Source organism: Scardinius erythrophthalmus, assembly GCF_964197995.2.
Source record: "Scardinius erythrophthalmus genome assembly, chromosome: 6".
Taxonomy (NCBI): Eukaryota; Metazoa; Chordata; class Actinopteri; order Cypriniformes; family Leuciscidae; genus Scardinius; species Scardinius erythrophthalmus.
Genome location: NC_138226.1, coordinates 44521618 through 44541385, shown reverse-complemented (window position 1 = coordinate 44541385; position 19768 = coordinate 44521618). Strand labels below are relative to the sequence as shown.

Below are 19768 nucleotides of genomic sequence, written 5' to 3'. Positions count from 1 at the left end.
CAAAATATGCTCAGATTATCTTCAGATTAATCGTCAAACATTTTTAAAGGATTTCCAATCAATCTCTGTCAAATTTGACTGGAGAGCCTCCAAATAGAGATCTGCACTCTTTCTTGACTACTATAGGGTCAGAAAATTAATTAAAAGTTAATTAAATAATTAACTAAATTAATTCGTTTTTAAAGTGCAGAATGTTATATGATTTATTCATCCATTGCACACAAAAAATAAGCAGTTTACATGATTGAGATTTTCAATGTCTTTGGATTGCAAGCAACAGTGAGGCAGAGTACCTTTCTGTTGACTGCTGTGATATAACATGCAACAATGTGAGGTCTGTGTGTTGGGGAATTAGAAAGAGTAGCCTATGACACCACAGGAGACTCTAAAGCTCGGGTCACACCAAGCCCACATCAGAGAACTAGAGGTGATGAAAGCTGCCTGTTGTTGCCTCTCATCATCTGTGTCTCGGCCAAAAAGCTGTGTTTGAACACACCGAAAGAACAAAAGGTGACTGACAACGATCACATGTGTTCTGCGCCTGCGAGGAAGTAAACATCTGTCTATATCAGCAGCAGGTATCACTCAGAAAGGGGAACCGAAACTAGGACTGTAGATATGCAGTCTGTAAACAAAGCAGTGCTTGCTCACCATTTTGAACACCAATCACACTGATCACAGTCTTCACTCAGTCTTGACTTCTTTGCTCGCCTTCATCACTTTTGTTCTTATTCTCGTGCACTGACTCGTTCATTAAGCTGAACAGCCAATCAGAGTTCTCTCGCTCACCGACGCAGATTCAACATGAATTTGCCCCCAAAAAAACCCACGGCATCCGACTTGAGTCAGGAACACACCGAAAGAACCAAGCCTACCGACGCTCAAAAACGCCCCGCCGTTGCCCGGCCGTCAGCTTGGTGTGAGTTTTACATGATTGGGACTGAAAAATCTACATTAGAAGGTTAAAAACAAAAAAAACAAAAGCTGTAAACACACATTAAAAACAAAAAAGTTGCAAGCACATATTTTGTGCGAAATCTTGCAGGAAAATCCACACAGACATCTACACTACCGTTCAAAAGTTTGGGATCAGTAAGATTTTTCATTTTTTTTTAAATAAGTCTCTTCTGCTCACCAAGGCTGCATTTATTTGATAAAAATACAGTAATATTGTGAAATCTTATGACAATTAAAAATGACTGTTTTCTATTTTAATATTTTTAACTGTAATTTATTCCTGTGATCAAAGCTGAATGTTCAGCATCATTACTCCAGTCTTCAGTGTCACATGATCCTTCAGAAATCCCTCTAATGTGAGGATTTGATGATCAAGAAACATTTATGATTATTATCAATGTTGAAAACAGTCGTGTACAAATTCTTTTCAAAATTCTTTGAACAAAGTTCAAAAGAACAGCATTTATTTAAAATTAAATATTTTCTAACATAATAAATGTCTTTACTGTAACATTTGGTCATTTTAACGCATCCTTGATCAATAAAAGTATTGACTTATTTTATTTCTTTCCCCCAAAAATAAAATTCAAATTCTTACTGACCCCAAACTTTTGAACGGTAGTGTTAGTGTTTAATGTTACAAAAGCTTTAGATTTCAGATAAATGCTGTTCTTTTGAACTTCTATTCATCATAGCATCATGAAATAAACATGTAAATAACTGTTTTCAACACTGATAATAATCAGAAATGTTTCTTGAGCATCAAATCCTCATATTAGAGTGATTTCTGAAGGATCATGTGACACTGAAGACTGGAGTAATGATGCTGAACATTCAGCTTTGATCACAGGAATAAATTACACTTTACTGTATATTCACACAGAAAACAACTGTTTTACATTATAATAATATTTCACAATATTACTGTTTTTGTTTGTATTTTTAATCAAATAAATGCAGCCTTGGTGAGCAGAAGATACCTCTTTTAAAAACATTAAAAATCTTACTGACCCCAACCTTTTGAACGGTAGTGTACCTCCAGACAGGCGATTCAAACCAAGTTGTGAACCACCATGTTGTGAGAGTTTGCTGACAGCGTAAAACCACGTATATAAACGTAACGCACTGAAGTTTATTCATATTGCTTGAGTTAAACAAAATTCATTGGTACCCCAATTTGTTAAATTTTCTGTCCACAAGCTATTAAAATAAAATAGTTCTTCAGATCTGTTTAGTGAGTACCTCACCTACTGGTCAAAGTGGTCAAAATATTTATATCTGCCCTCAACTTTTGAACTGCTTTGTCTAAAAGTGGTTCTTGCTATTTGGTTAAAGCCCGCCCGCTATTCTTGCTTTCAGATATATGTGCAAAAATACATGCCTGTCTTTTAGATGAGTAAAAACTCTTTGAGGGAAGTTTAAGGACTGTATTTTTACAACTGCTTAATGATGTATTTTTGTGTGGTCTTTCCAGTTCCAGTTGTGCGAGTCGTAGCCCATCGTGTGAGAGAAGCTTCGACTGGTGGATCCACGTTTGAGATGACCTGTCAGGTGACGGGTGAGAACCTGAGGAACCCGGGCTACACTGTCCTCATCCGCTTCGAGGAGACCTCGGGAGGCAAGTCCCGGAAAGTGCTGTCGCTCAGCCAGGACTCGGTTCTGCAGTCGGAGGAGTGGGGCGAGCCGAGCCGGGTCGACAGTGTGGTTCTGGAGAAGACTGGGCAGCTCGAGTACCGCTTCCGCCTGTATGGGGTCCAGGTCACGGATCGCGGCAACTATTACTGCGACGTCACGGCCTGGACTCGGGATCAGAAACAAGAGTGGATCAAAGCCGTCAGCGCCGAGTCCAACAAGATCAAGATTGCCTTTGTACACACAGGTATTACACTGCTAACCAGACTAGCCTCAGAATACAGTGAGCTTGAACTCAGAGGAGTGATGCCGAACTGCCTGTGGGTGTGTTTACAGCTGAGGTCATGTTTCACACACACACCAATGCTGTAGTTCCCTCTTTATGTCTGATTCTGGATGACTAGAGCTCTATAGTCTCTCCCTCAGGGCAGATTCCTCTCTCTCTCTTAATCACTCACTCTCCCTCGTTCATAGGCAGCGTTTTAAAACACCATAGAAAGGTAAAGTTGCATGTATCCTTCACAATGAAGGCTGTCTCTTAATGAAAAAAAAATATATCCAACATGGCAGAACAAACTAATGAGATGTTGATTATAGAGCGCTGCACTGAGAACATATTTCTGAAGAACATCCCAAAAGTTAGAATCACCCTTTTTGTTTTTCAGACACAAACCCCAGTATGGTCTGTGACCAAACGAATGTTTATGATTCTTACATGTTTTGTTAACCTGATAACCTTCACAAATTAACTCAACTTTCATGAATTTTGAAGCCTAAATACAACCGCCAGATGGAAAAAGCTAAATGTAGGCTTTTGTAGTCACATTTAGACACTTGCTGGCAACCGTCTTTTTCAAGACAAGTAAAAGCTTTAAAAATTAAAAGGAGGTATTAACAATGTATTTTATGTCACAGAATAAAATGTGAGGCGTGGATCTATGGGTGGGTCTTGACAGCTTGCCCAACCTTTCATATCCAGGGATTATATAATAATTATATATAATTCTTTTAAATTCAATTTTGTTAATGTTTAACAATTCTTCAATAACTATTTTAAATGTGATTTTGTTTTGTCATGAGAATATCTGGATTACAACTAGCAGCACCTTTTTGTGTTATGATGACACAGTTAAGAAGGAAACACATCGAGACAGAAATGACAGGACGCCGCAACAACTTGACACTTTTGTCTTCTGAAAAAGCCCAGCATCAATATTTCATTCACTGATAACGTATCTGCAATAATAGTTCAGACTGATTAAAATGGTCCATTATACCCAACATTTGTGTGCGTTATGCACTTTAATATGCAGTGTATTGCATCATTGCAACTTTTGAAATCTATTGAGAGGTGAAGCTCTCATGCAAAGTGCTATAATGAGTTCCACTATGAGGAATTTTACAATTCAATCACTTTTGAGATTCAAATTCTGCTTTGGAACTCTTGGAACTCTCTCTCTTTAGAACTCTCTAACTTTGGAACTCTCGGAACTCTCTCTCTTTAGAACTCTCTAACTTTGGAACTCTCGGAACTCTCTCTCTTTGGAACTCTCTCACTTTGGAACTCTCGGAACTCTCTCTCTTTAGAACTCTCTCACTTTGGAACTCTCGGAACTCTCTCTCTTTGGAACTCTCTCTCTTTGGAACTCTCGGAACTGTCTCTCTTTGGAACTCTCTCACTTTGGAACTCTCTCACTTTGGAACTCTCGGAACTCTCTCTCTTTAGAACTCTCTAACTTTGGAACTCTCGGAACTCTCTCTCTTTGGAACTCTCTCACTTTGGAACTCTCGGAACTCTCTCTCTTTAGAACTCTCTCACTTTGGAACTCTCGGAACTCTCTCTCTTTGGAACTCTCTCACTTTGGAACTCTCGGAACTCTCTCTCTTTGGAACTCTCTCTCTTTGGAACTCTCGGAACTCTCTCTCTTTAGAACTCTCTCTCTTTGGAACTCTCGGAACTCTCTCTCTTTGGAACTCTCTCTCTTTGGAACTCTCGGAACTCTCTCACTTTGGAACTCTCTCACTTTGGAACTCTCGGAACTCTCTCTCTTTGGAACTCTCTCTCTTTGGAACTCTTGGAACTCTCTCTTTTACTCTTTTTTTTTTTTTTAAGAATTAGAACAAAAGTATGAAGAAACTGATTTTTGAAATGTTTATAGAAGTCTTCAACATCCACTAAAAGACTATGAAATCTAGGTAGACTTTAATGTGTGAATGTGTGTGTGTTTCCCCGTCTGCAGGTCCAGTGTTCAACATATCCATTCATTCAGAAGCACACAATGTGTTACCAGGAGACACCGTTCAGATGAAGTGCATCATTTCCACACTGGACGTCTCTCCTAACACTGGCAAGTGCTGAGATACTACCATAATGAATATACATATAGTACAGTAGTTTTTCTCTTCTATAATTTCAAACCTTCTGATGTCTAATTCTAGTTTGATCATTTGATCATTTATCTAATCCAGTGGCATTGCATTTTAATTTTGGTTTATGTCCAACTTATTATGAAGTATATACTTCTAAGTAATGGGAATACAGTTTTATTGCACTATAATGTATTTTGGGTTTTGTGAATTTCCCCCACAGTGAACTTGAATCTCCCTGTTCAATTCACAATGTCACATTCTGCTTAAAGCGCTGATGTAAGAAACGAACAGAACCTCAAAAGTAGCCGAGTGCTTTAAGTATTTAAATTATTTAAAGTTTTTTTTGTAAAACACTTTTTAGCTTTTGACCAGTCATTTTAGTGTGGATGCTCTGTTCAGTCTGGCCGCAATCCGCTCTCTGGATGGCATGCTTTAATATCAGTATCCAGGTTTAACTTTTTGATTAAGGCATCAGTATTCAGTTTATTCATCAGCACCAGAGTCTTCGTTTTACTTTAGAAGTCACATGCTGTTGCTCATGTTTTATGGGGTTTTGAAGTTATTCACAGACAATATTATAAACTAATGCCTCCATTTAGAAATGATTACCTAAACTTCGCCCCCTGAGTCACATCCTGTATCACGTCTTTTCCTTTTGTTGCTGTTGCTTAATAGTTACTCATAAATACGGTATGAGCTGTTATATGGGGTAGTAAATTGAAGTGCGTCTTTATAATGCCTAAAGACTTAAGTGCTTAAACTTCACAAATGAGACTGCATTCGTCTATTACTTATTGGTCTACTATTAAAAAGTAGGCGTTTTGGCATTAGTACACATATTTGTGAAAATCTGTGGAATCTATTTAAATCTGATAAATGTGTGTAATAGAACTCACTGCTCTTATTAGTAGCTGAAAGCTTTATCAAATTAGCTAAAGGCTACAATAAACAAACCGTACAATGTGTAAAATGTCATGATTGAGGGTCCTTGTGGTAAACTGGTCCTTTCTTCAGATCTTGGCAGAATTGGAACGTCCGTCATTTAAAGTCGACATGAAACAGAAGTTGCTCTCATCTTTTCTAACCTATTGTGATTAGGGGTGTGCGAAATTGACAAAAAATATCTCGATATTTTCTCGATGATGATAATTAGACTATATATTTTGCTGAGTGTGTTTATTGTGTTGGTACCTCTTCAGGTTTAGGACAGAGGCTCCTAAAGTTTATGTTCTGTGCAGTGGTCTGTTCAATTGTGGTGAAGTTTCAATTGATTTTTACATTTTATGGGGATTTTTATCATAAAGCCATTTTTCTAAACTAATTAAATGTATGCATCATATTTTGTGTCAAAATTCTTACATTTAATCAATATATTAAATTTCGTATCAATTCATTGAAATCGGCATAAAAAAAATTATCTTTGCAATGCAGAGGAAGAATGTTTAATGCAACAAATGTGACGTAAATGTATTTAACCTGCAGTTACAAATGCATTATGCTTTGATGTCTTTAACATAAAACGTTGAATTTTGATATTTTTTAAATTATTTAAAAAATGAAAATATACTTTACGTGAAATTAAAACCGTCAGTAGGTGGCAGCAAATCACTTTTAATGAGTGAGTCATTGAGTTTAAATTAAATGTTCAGTCATCGATTTATTCAAACTCCTGATTCGTTCAGGTACAAAGCATTTGACTGTATTAATGAGTGAGTCATTGAATCATTCATTCAACCAAAACACATCCATGTGTTGCTCAGAGATTAAACTATTTTCGTTGGTGAAATAGAGCAAAAACAGGCATTATTGAGACATCGAGTCACTATTAAATGCTTATTGATTTTATATTGATATTTCAATAAATATCACATTTGCAATAATGTTGATTTGGAGAAAAAGCAGCACTCTTTGTGTGATCTTGATTAACTTGATTAAATGACAAATATAAGAGGTATTTTTGCCCCTTATCTTGAATATTGAGGACATTATAAATGCATTTTATAGACTAAATCACACAGTGAAAGTGTGCGCTCTAAATGCATAAGCGCACTAGTCTAACCTACTAGACTACATCACGTAATGTATGCGTGCAACTCTCTATGTGTGTGTCTGCAAAGTGAGGGATATACTGAATTATTTTAGATCACACCTTGTTAAAACAACAATCATGATATTATAGTACTAGGCAACATATCGCAAACGCCTAATTGAGCCGTGTATCCGAGTGAAACGGCTTCTGGAACAAGAACAAATGTGGCTTGATTTTTTTCTGTGTGGAATTGATTGGATGGTTGTGGTTTGCTATTGGCTGATCTCATGTGAGTGACAGGTTATTGCCCCGCCCTCGTCATCAGAGAAGAGAAGAGATGCTGCAAGAGGGAGGGGGAGTTATTCTGTATTTAAAACAATAATGATGTGTCCACGTATAAATACTTTATAACAATATTGCACAAAATAATTAAAATGAACCATTTTGATTTCATGGTGACTTTAAAGTTCTACACAACCTCTTGTTTGTACATTGTTTTAGCTTATTAATTTTGATATCAACTTCTAAAATATTTTTAGAAGTCTTAGTTCTGTTTGAAATAGTAGAAAACATAAAAATGACCTGCAAATAAACATAAAACACCCAATACGAAACCTAATACACCCACACCCAGTACAGGAGTTGAAAAGAGAGGGAAGTTCAGGAAACTCTTCTGATTGGCTGGTTTGTGTTTGATTTCATTTGATCTGAACAGACAAATTGCTTGTTGGTGGTATATTGTCATGGCTCACATGCTTAAGACGCAGATTAAAACCTAAAACTGTTATTTTGCTGCCTTTCAAGCACTGCTGTTTCCTATTGGACGTCAGTGGTTGGATGTGTGCTTGTTTAGTGACCCTGAACATGTCGAGGAACATACAGACCGTATCAGTCAGAAATGTTGCACTCTTGAAGTTGAATGTTGGGTAATACTGAGAATAAGAGGTGAAGCGTTCCTCCCTCATCCGTCTGAACCACAGACAGGCACACACTTGCTGAAGTCATAGATACACGTCAACACAATGTTCACACTTCTCTATTCACTGCACAGTATAGAGAAACCAGAGATGTTTTTGTGCTGCTTTTATTGTTAGGATTCTGAGAAGATTGTCGCCCTGAAGGAAAAGGTTTCTGTTTCCATTGTGTTTCTTTAAGTGTAATCCGCAGGGAGTCGAACAGCAGCAGACCGTACAGTGTCTCTGAGGATTTGTGTTTTTAAAGAGCAGTTCACCGAAGAATGAAACTTCAGTCATCATTTACTCACCCGAATGTCATTCCCATCCGGTCTTATTGTCCACATGACTCATGCACTGTATTGCAAGGCTTCTGAAGCCACACGCAGTACGTTTTGTTTGAGGAACATGAAGCAAATTAAAGTCCAATCATTAACTCGCCCTCAGTGAACTGCACTGAAGCCCATCGACTTCCATTTTATGGACTTAAAGGTGCCGTGTGTGATGTTTAGCGGCATCTAGTGGTGAGGTTGTGAATTGCAACCAACTGAAGTTACGATGGCCGACAGGAAGTGATGTCGTCTGAGACAGCAGAGAGTAGCCGGTTAAACAATGAGGTTTCTATAAAAAGATAAATTAGGAAATTAGGTTTACTTAATTATTCAGTAAAACTGTTATTGCGAATATTGTTTTTTCTTTACACGAAGAACAACATAGTGACGAAACGTGTTTGTCCATTCAGGGCCGCTGTAGAAACATGTCGGTGTAAGCGGACCCGTGGTGTGTGTAGAGAGAAATGCTCATTCTGAGCTAATAAAAACACAACGGTTCATTAAGTAAGGTCTTTATACACCACTGAACACATAGTTATGTATATGATATTGCATTTCTGTAACAGATCCTCCTAAATATTACACAACGCACCTTTAAGAAAGACATTTCTCAAAATATCTTCTTTTATGTCACACAGAATAAATAAAGATGTAGTCTTGTGTCAGTAAAACCCTGTTTACTCCTGGAAATAAGATGTATTTTGGTCGATCGTTTCACAAGTAGACGAGGGAGACACATTCCCGTTTACACCTGGTGTTTTAATCCCTCTCTTTTGTCCACTTTCAAACACTTCTGTCCTGATTTCTTCGAGGGGAGGGTCTATGGGCGGGTAAATGTGTTTTTTTTTAGATCTTTTGGGGGTTTTTTCTCCCAAAAAACACATAATAATAGAATACAAGTTGGGAACGACATGTTCACCTCGGTTTGGGTGAACTATTCCTCTACAGCTCTGTAGTGTGAAATCACATTACAGTGTTTAATTTTTAATTAAACTCATAAATCTTAATGCCTGCATTGCTTGTTCTTGCGCTCAGGCTGACTAATGTACTCCAGTAATGTATCCGAGAACATGTGCTTCGGCTGAAGGGAAGCGAGGGCCGGGAGAGGAAGGGACCCGCGAGGACAATCTGAACCCAAAGCAAAGAGTCGGAGCTACTCACCAGTTCCTCTTTTATTCTGCAGAAAGAACATTGTTTTAAGGCTCGTTTTGGCCTAGTTGTTTCCAGTGGTTGAGAATAAGGCCAGCGCGGCTCCCTCAGGCTCCATACGAGCTCCGGTTCAGAGAAAACGCCTGTGCCGGAGATCAGAAGCAGTCCTACGCAAACTATGGAAGCTATGAAGCAAACCTTTTTACTTTGAAAACAGGGTTTTTATTTATTATTTAGGCATTTTCAACAGTGAGAGATGTGTTGTGGCTATGAAAATCTCTTTTTATGTGCATAAAAATCTCTCCTCACAGGGCAAGTGTTTGAGGTGTGCGAAACAACACCCTTATAGTCATTTTTTGTACACTAATAAAGCAGTGATGCTCAAAATGCAACCCGCATCTGGCCTGTCACAGTTATCCAGTGAGTGTAGGGAACAGTCCACCCTTGGGCCCCGGAAGCAAGTGCTAGTTCAGACTTGTCATTCCTCATCCACTGATGATCATATAACATATACAGTAAAGATGATCAGGACCCCTGCAGTGCCAAAGTCTTCATTTCCCAACTAGCATCATCATGGTTGGACTGAATCTTAACTGGAGATTGACTTAATCGATTACTGTATTAAAGAGAGCAGGACTTGGCGATATTGCAGAAAAAAATGATCTTAACATGCTTGATTGTGTGTGTGTGTGTGTGTGTGAAACATTTGGTTGAAATGATGGTTCCTCTAAAAACGCTTTTAAAGGGGACTTGTCCCGTGTTTCAGTGCTATAATCGGGTCTCCAGTGCTTCTACCAACCCAGAAAACATGAACAGTGAAACCCAGTAACTTTGTTTTGTTAAGCCTGCTCTCGCTACTGGTTACTCTGAGACTCTGGAAGAGTGAGATTGCTGTGTTTTGTTATTGCTGGAGTTCTGAAGCTCGTGTAAAGGCTCCGCCCTCTTCTGAACGGAGGCGGAGCAACAGCTCATTTGCATTTAAAGGGACACACACAGAAACGGCGCGTTTTTGCTCACACCCAAAAAGGGGCAAATTTGACAAGCTATAATAAATGATCTGGGGGATTTTGAGCTGAAATTTCACACACACATTCTGGGGACACCAGAGATTTATATTACATCTTGTGAAAAGGGGAATCATATGTAACCTTTAAGCCAGTGTCAGACAAAATCAATATCAAGATATTGAAAAAAAGCTAAATTTATAGCTAAAAAATTCTGAAATTGTGAGCAATGAAATTGTCCTGAACTCCGGAGATGTTAAGATCCATATGTGACCCTGGATCACAAAACCAGTCACGAGTCGCACGGGTATATTTGTGGCAATAGCCTACAAAACATTGTATGGGTCAAAATTATAGATTTTTCTTTTATGCCAAAAATCATTAGGATATTAAGTAAATATCATGTTCCAAGAAGATATTTTGTAAATTTCCCACCTTAAATATATAAAACATTTATTTTTGTGAGTGGATGCAGCACTATCGCCAATAGAAATGGACAACTTTAAAGGCGATTTTCTCAATATTTCGATTTTTCTGCACCCTCAGATTCCAGATTTACAAATAGTTGTATCTCGGCCAAATATTGTCCTATCCTAACAAACCATACATCAATGGAAATCTTATTTATTCAGCTTTCAGATGATGTATAAATCTAAATTTCATAAAAATTACACATAAGGTTTTGTGGTCCAGGGTCACATATGACAGTTTAAGAGTCATAAGTTGTGTGCAGTTCACATGGGATTCTTGTAGTTATCAGCTGGGCTTGGTGAGTACCAGAATGCTGTGGTGATCGTGGTTGTCAGTTTCTGATTACCCAATGGCCTTCATTGAGATTCCTCACATAGCAGTGGGCCGGCGTGTACAGGCCTGTCCGAGTCTCCTGCCTCACATCAGTTTCTGCCTCCTACCTGGAGCTGTCGTGCTATTCAGCCACTAGAAAGACACTTTTTAGCTTGGTTTCGTTTGCATACACATCATGGATACACTTGTGGTTGTGGTAAACGTACATGAATAATTTGCAGCACCGGCACACATGTTTGAAGTGCTGAAACACAACACCTATGAACAAGAGCGTCGATTCGTCGAATCCACATGAGAGACACCACCTGTCAAAAGTTAGGAGTAATTATGATTTTCCTAAATGCTTTTGAGAGAAGTCTCTTCTGCTCACAAAGGCTACATTTATTAGAAAATTTCAAAATACAGTAAAAACAGTGAATTATTCCAATTTAAAATCAGCTGTTTTCTATGTGAATATACAGTAAAGTGTAATTTATTCCTGTGATCAAAGCTGAATGTTCAGCATCATTACTCCAGTCTTCAGTGTCACATGATCCTTCAGAAATCACTCTAATATGATGATCTGATGCTCAAGAAACAGTTATGATTATTATCAGTGTTGAAAACAGTCGTGCTGATCCATATTTGTTTGGAAACTCTGATACATTTTAGTTTTCAGGATTCTTTGATGAATAGAAAGTTCAAAAGAACATCATTTCTTTGAAATATAATCTTTTGTAACATTATAAATGTCTTTACTGTCAATTTTGAGCAATTTAATAAATCCTTGCTGGATAAAAATAAATAATTGTTCAGTGTTTAGCAGCACAACTGTTTTCAACACTGATAATAATCATAAATGTTTCTTGAGCATCAAATCATCATATTAGAGTGATTTCTGAAGGATCATGTGACACTGAAGACTGGAGTAATTATTTTGCATTCACAGGAATAAATTACATTTTAAAATATTGTGAAATATCATTACAATTTAAAATATCGGCTCTCTATTTTCATATATTACTGAAAATATTTATTGAAAATATAATATTTTTTGAAAGTCTTATTATTTTTTCTTGTTAATTATTCAAAACTTTTGACCTTTAGTGTACCTCTCATGAAATCATCATCATAATCAGACATATTTCTGAGTAAAACATGTTATTCGATGACAAAGCAAAGTGTAGAGCAACACAATTCAGTGGTGTGTTGGCAGGTTTACTTGACCAGTTCCCCCCGTGTGTCCACAGGTGATGTGGCGTTCGACGTCCGCTGGTTCCAGGGCTCAGGCTGGGCGGTGGATAACGGAGGAGTGCCTCTCATCAGCATGGACCGCTGGGGGGTGGTGAAGAAGAGCTCCAACCACAGCAGCCTGGAGCGCACCGACCGACACACGTTTGTCCTCAGCCTGCACAAGACTCAGGACAGAGATGCGGGAGAGTACCACTGTAGCGCCACTCCCTGGCTCCTGTCCCCGGCTACTGGAGCCTGGAGCAAGCAGAAGGACCTCACCTCGCCTTCAACGTTCCTCTCGGTCCAGATGCAATGTAAGATCCTAATGGGAATCTAGTCTAGGGATGGGATTGTTAAAGAGGTCATGAAATGCATTTTCAGATATCCTTGAGGTTAGCTTACTCAAAACAAAGTGTAAAAATGGTCATTTTCCATCCTCGTTTTCTCTCTGCCACAAACACTTGCTCTTAAGAGGTGTTACCGCTTTCAGAAACGGCAGTAAACCCCCACTGCTGTAACTGGCCAAGTTCATCGTGCCGTATCCATGCCCTCCTCCCCCTCAGCATGTGTCATGTATGTTTTGACATTCAAGATGGAGAGTGCTGTAATAGAGCCGTGTATGTTTGAGCCAGAGTCAAATTAAAATGAACCAATGCAACCACAACGATTCCCCCCGAGGACAAAGTACTTGACACTGCCAGAGCTTTCGATACAAGATATTCAGGAAAAAGCAGCAGCATGTTGAGAATAATTTGATCCCTTAAAACTCATTTCGATCACCAAAGTGACATATTTAAACGTGAATTTCGTCATGCCTTAAAATATCTTGAATGTAACTCAACACCCTTTCCTCATTTTCCTCATGGTTCTATGAATATGCAAATGAGCCCCGCCTCCACTCACTCAGCTCAGAGATCCACTGGTTGATCTGATTGGTTACAAGGTAGTTTGTGACGTCAGAAACACCAGCGATTTCAAAGCGTGTTTTTGAGACTGTCTTTGGTTCACTGCAGTTTTAAGGAGGAAATACTTTTTTTATGAATTTGCACATGTTTTGTCGTAAAGCGTATTAAAAACACCACAAAGACATATAAACAACATTAAAAGCTGGATTTTCACCACAGGGGGACTTTAAGAAAAGAGTCTGTTGTGAAATGAGAGAAACAAACAGAAACATTCTCGGTTAATCGCTCAGGCACGCCATTAAAACAATAAACATCAGTCATGCATTTCTAATAGCCTGATCTCTTGGAAGGGTATGTGCAGTTTCAGGAGCTCAGGGACAGACCAACATCAGACAGTCTTATCTTTCTCAACATCTCGAACAGCACTATTGCTCTTGTGATGATGGACAGATATGAGTTATTAAGAGCACACCTGCTTCATTTGCATGTTAAGGACGTCTGAAGGAAAAATGGGCCAATTGCAAATCCTGCAAAACAAAAACTCATCATTTAAACTAGGGAGTTATCTTTGAAGTATGAAACTTGCAGTATGATTTTATTATATATGGAAATATCAAAAGCATTTAGATTTGCCATTTCATGACCTCTTTAAATTGCATTAATGAGTACGGTTCCTTAAACAAACTGTTACAGCTTAAAGAAATAACCTGTACGCTGATGTTTTTCTATCCAACACAGTTCATAGTCTGTCAAAAAACAACATGAAATCACCATAAAAGTATTCGATTTGACTGCACTATTTGCCAAGGTTTTTTGAAAAGTTGAACAGTATTTAGAAGTAGAAGTAGTTCGGATCTTGTAGCTGTAATTCCCACTCTAAACAAAAATGTGAACTAGGGCTGCACGATTAACCTTTATCGCATCGATATTGAGGTTTTAACTCCCGCAATAACCTAACCTCAGGAGTCTGAGGTTTTTTCCCCCACCTCTGACATTTGAGTGACAAACCTATTAGCCAATCAAAATGGTCGAATCTCGCGTTCCTGGCTTGCTGGCCAATTAGAAATGGCAATGGAAAGTTACAAGGTTGTATGCAGTGCACCGTATTTCTGTCAGCAGCAAAGCAGCTAACACACAACGTGTAGGCTACCTCGAATTGTGCCAATAGAAAAAGCTTGTAACTGCGCAGAAATGGCCGAAATATGCGACCATTTTTTGAGAATGTGCGAGTTAAAATTTTATGTGGTCGCATTTGTGCGAGTGCATGGTCATGTAGCCTACTAAGTTAAATTCACGCATGAATTTTCTGCATTGAACTTGTTTTAGCGCCCGCCAAAGTGAATTTTTGTCCCGCCAAAGTATTATTTGATCGGTGAGTAATGTAGATGAACTGCTGCGCTTGTGAGTGACAGGGCGCATGTTTAACAGAACGAGCAGAGAGAGAGCCGGTCGCGCGCGCGCGCATTCTCTCTCTCTCTCTCTCTCTCTTCTGAGCCTGGCGAAAGTGTAAACAAGACTTCACCGTCTCCAAACTAAGCGCTGTCTTGCTCTCTCTCCCTCGCACAAAATAAATCGTCACGGTGGTAAAAGGTCGGAAGACCAAAGTTTCATGTGGATCATTCGGAGATTTTTTTTCCCCCTGAATTACCGCTGGGTGTGAATTGTGCTAAATAAATTGAACTCAAAAGCGTTCCGGACATTTAACTGACAAAAAAAAAACTCTTTAATTAAACGAAAAAAATATCCAGTGATGAAATGTTTTCTGTGTTGACAGAAATCTTGGATGTCCATGTCCTAACTGCTGGGATAATCACACAACGCGCATGACACGTCCAATTCGCGAACTAATGACTCCTTTGAACCGATTCATTTTAATGAATGGTTAAAACAACTGATCTTTCCAACAGTGAACTCAGGAGACGTCTGAATCCGTGTATAACTAATCAGTAACACTTTACAATAAGGTTATATTTATTACATAAATTACATAAAAAGTACAGTTTTAAGCTTTAAAATAAATAAAACCAAAAAAATCGAAAATCGCACCGCAATCGCAATATTTGTCAGAAAAACCGCAATTAGCCCTAACCCTAACCCTAGCCGGAAAGGGTCAAAAATTGTATTTGATTTAATGATGAAGAATCTTGAATACCATATTGTCCCATATGTGGCTGTCCTCATGAGCATTGGCTGATTGTGTGTGTTGTCCTGCAGTGTGGGAATCCCTGAAGATGCCGGTGGGATACGGCGTGTTTGCTGCCGTGATCGCTGGTGTCCTCTCAGTGCTGCTGGGTCTGGCCATCGCACACTGCTGTTTCTCCAGGAACCCCATGCACACGCCTCGCCCCCGAAACAAGCTCATGGACCTGGAGATGGACTAAACCAGCCCTCCGTCCCCGACCCTGCCCAAAAACACTTCAACCAACTCTGGGACTGGATGTGGATATGCACATTGCTTAACTCGAGACGGAGAACCGGATAAAATGCACTCCGAGGATTGAGCCACGGCTCCATATTCCGACTCGGGAGCAATACACTTATTATTCTCAGGAATAAAGCACTGACGGCCCAATCCTGATGCCCCCCCCCCCCCCTTGTAACTTGTAACACATCCTGATTGCTGATAGGATGAGAGCATCAGGAATGAAATCTATCGTCCGGTACAAACGTGTGACTGCACTATGTCCAAACCAGCCATGTTAGAGTTTGTACAGTTGATTTGAGCAATTAATAGGAAGGACTCTAAGGAAAGAGCCGAGAATCTCTCAGTTATGACTGTGGCAGACTCCAATTTTAGACTGACCTTTTAAACTGCTGCGGTCCCAGAGGATTGGTTTGTCACGTCCACTGTGACCCTGCCCGTCTGTCAGAGTTATGAACCTAAAATGACTGACTTTTCCTCTCGGTGGCGCAGCGTAGCGTTGATCCACAGGCTGGTTGATGGATGGGGGCTTCAAGACTGCATCCGTCTGGGATCCAGAAGTGAGCGCTCGAGGGAACGGACCCAACTGACCGCCAATCCGCGGCTCGGCTTCCTTAAAGAACGCTTGTCTGGCATTTCAAAGGCCCTGATAACTGATACCAACACACTGTTGGCATTAACTCTTTCCTCACTTTCACTGTCCTGCCCACAAACACCAGAATTATCAGTATCCATCCTTGCATTTTCCCCCCCTCTTGTCAGAATCCACTCATTATGCCGATTCTCACACACTGACCCGCACTGACACATTATGCTGGATCCTTCTGTGAAAATGCTGTCTTTATCCACCATGTGGTCAGCGGAGTATTTTCTGAAATGTGTGTGTTCCCAGCTGTTCAGAGCCTCGACCAGTGTCCACAAGATGTTTTACTTTTATATACAGTAGTCCCGTTATGGATATTAAAATGTTTTTGTTTTAAAAAATCTTTTTTTATGTTGTTTTATTTTAAATTGTGTGAAATTTTATGTGCTTTAACCATCTTTTTTTCTTTTTTTGCTCAGAGGAAATAAGTATTTTCTCATTGTGTTCAGTGACTCACTCCAGTTCGCAATGGCAAACCGACAAAAGCGCATTTCTTAATAAAACAAAACTATAACACTGTGTTGACTTGAGCTTTCTGTTTATCCCGAATCTGACGAGAAGCCCCTGGGAAATGCCTCCGTCTTCTTTTTTAAATATTAATGAAGATTTGTTTTATATGCATAAAAATGCAGTCATATATTTTTTCATTTCCTGACGACTGGCTCTTTTTCATTTCATTTCAGTTGTGCTTTCCTTCATTTAGTCTTCTTCCTGGTCATTTGTCCTCTTTCCTTCATCATGACAAAAGCTGCTGGCTTTCTTTATTAACAGAAACCTGTATTATTGATTACATTAAATTAATGAACCACACCATGCTTTTTTGTGACTCCAGATATTTCAAGAACTCTATGTTCTTCAATAAAACTTTAGTAAATTTGAGTTTACAACTTGATTTTTTTATTTTTTATTTTTTTTCAGAAAATTTCAATAATTAAAATAATATAATAATTTAGGGACAAAGCGTCTAAAAGTAGTCAAGATGACGTTTTGTTCTATAAGTAATTTATACACCGATCATCTTCCTATTTGACCGGGTCTGTTTGCAGGGAATGGATCTAATAAGCACTCATACTATGAGTTTCATCTTCTGAAGAGTATTAGATTGTGAAAGAGGCTTTCACCCATTTATATATTACGTACCATTTTAATGTTCCACATTTTGAAGTTCATTTGTGTAATCATGTATTTGTCATTGTCAGTTCAACAAATACTTCTGTGTTACTTGTATAACTCCCTCAACAAGTCTCAACATGGGAATTCCCCGTCTCTCCTCATGAATGCTAATGAAGGTTTTCAGTCACACGTCATTTTGTGACGTCAGGCAGAGTTTATTTCGAGAGCATCTGAACCGGTTTAACGTACAGTCTTGCCTTGAGGGGCCTTGACCTTCGACCCTGTGCCACGTGCTTATAAAGAGGTGCTTTCCTTTTCCTGATGTGCAAGTCTAGGCTTTCATCGCTATCCTTCATTTGAACCAATTGGTTTCTTATGAACTTTGATGTCTCTTTATCACACTCTGGACTATCTGAGAAGGCTCATTCGTGTGCTGTACATCTTTATGCACTTCTTGGTTTCAGCCCAGACCCCACAGTACATACTCTACTAAAGTACTGATGTTTTGAGTAGGTAAGAACAGCTCTGGCACACATTAGGCTTATCTGAGAGAGGGTGAATAGGGGCGTGGTGCTGTTTGTTGATAACGTGCTCGCCATGGCAACAGTGTAAACAAACTGACATCAGATCTGCTCTTCCCTTACTCCCTCAGTCAGGATCGTCCCGTTGTGCCCATTGAATCTAATTGAAACTATTAAGGGAAAGCATTCCCACCAATCATAGCAGTTTCAGTAACAATCAGTGGAGGGCTTGTACGTGCCTCGACATGATTAATGTCTCATATGACAAAGTGAAGTGCACTACACTACATCACTATAGATGGTTGACCAACACCAGAAAGTACCAGTTTCCCAGTCCTTGGCAGGAGGCCTGTGAGGTGAACTACATCTGTACAAGCACGTACAGAGGATGACACAGGTGAGGATTACACCAACCTGAATAGTGCCGTGCTGTAAAATCACATTAACTTTGTGTTTACCGAGTGTCAGACAGTGACAGTACTAGCGTTAGAATTTGGCATTGAAGAACTTTGTATATTTTTGACTTTCACGTGTCAATGGGTTCATATGCTTAAAGTGTATGTTTGAAGACAAATACACTGAGAAGAAACACAGCATTTCCTTAGCATTAGCGCCTCATCCACATTTGGTTGTTGTTTTTTCAGATTCAATTCCAGGAACGTTCTCTTTAAGTTATTTGTTTTTGTAAACTCAGAATGTTTTAACATATGACACTGAGACTCCAACGCATGTAGGCCTATCGGATACAGAGCGCAATTTCCAACGAAGCCCTGTATTGTTGGAAAGTCGTAATCACCACATCAGGTGCAAATGTACCATCAATACAGACTCTGCTTCTGTTGGGTCTGCCGTATGTTTACACTTACCCCAACTCAGAAACTCTGGGCTTAAAGAAATGTCCCAGTTTCCCACTCGTAATTATGATTTTGTGGCAGGGTTCAAATGCATTCTGCTCACAAATACGACCTTGACCTGAATGCACCGGAAAGCTGACTCCACAGGAGGTTTGATTTGTGTGTTATATCTTTACTTACATTTGCTCACTTCTGACTGGTTGAATTGTGAGGAGTAAAGTATACTACTAAACTTTATGCTATATGTCTAACTTGTCAGCTAAGTTTTTCAACTTTTGACAACTTTTTGGAGGTTTGATGTTTGGCTACCATTTTTACTAAGGCTTATCTACTTATTTAAGAAATGATGTGCCAAAAAAATGCCATTTTACAAGCCAGCAGATGGCGCTGTTTACGATACTCTGGGATTTAAATATATCCTTCATATATATATATGTATTTCCTGTAACAATTTATTTAAATGTAAGCTTTAATGAATGTCCATATGTATTTATTTATTATTTATTAATAAAATACATATCAGTTATGTGGCATACTGAAAGTGATAATGTCAATATATGATGTAATAAAATTGTGATAAAACAATAAAGCCATTGGGAACTCTTTGGTCTCATGGATCAGCAGTATGTCTGGCACAAATATCTTTCTAAAAAAAAAAAAAAATAGAACTTTATGTTCCTCTACGTCAAACTATTTATTATTTTACTGTATTATTGTTTGATATCTATATCTGCTAATTGCTTGTCTCGATTCTTGCCCCTTGCCCACTTTGAAAATCTTGACCATGTGACCAGCATGATGATTCTTTGAAGTATCAGGCCATTTTGGGCAAAAATTTTGATGTTTTTATGGTGTAAACTGAAGCTTG

General features: G+C 38.9%; 1 protein-coding gene across 1 annotated transcript in view; it reads left to right on the top strand.

The window, feature by feature from the left end:
• ptgfrna (prostaglandin F2 receptor inhibitor a) overlaps positions 1-16931 on the top strand; it is a 35510-nt gene extending 18579 nt beyond the window's left edge. Inside the window, exons 5-8 of the mRNA XM_081368293.1 lie at positions 2432-2836; positions 4830-4937; positions 12460-12756; positions 15562-16931. Coding sequence (XP_081224419.1) covers positions 2432-2836; positions 4830-4937; positions 12460-12756; positions 15562-15728 — 977 coding nt within the window. The 3' untranslated portion in view covers positions 15729-16931. The remainder of the gene's footprint in view (positions 1-2431; positions 2837-4829; positions 4938-12459; positions 12757-15561) is intronic.
• The last annotated feature ends 2837 nt before the right edge of the window (positions 16932-19768 follow it).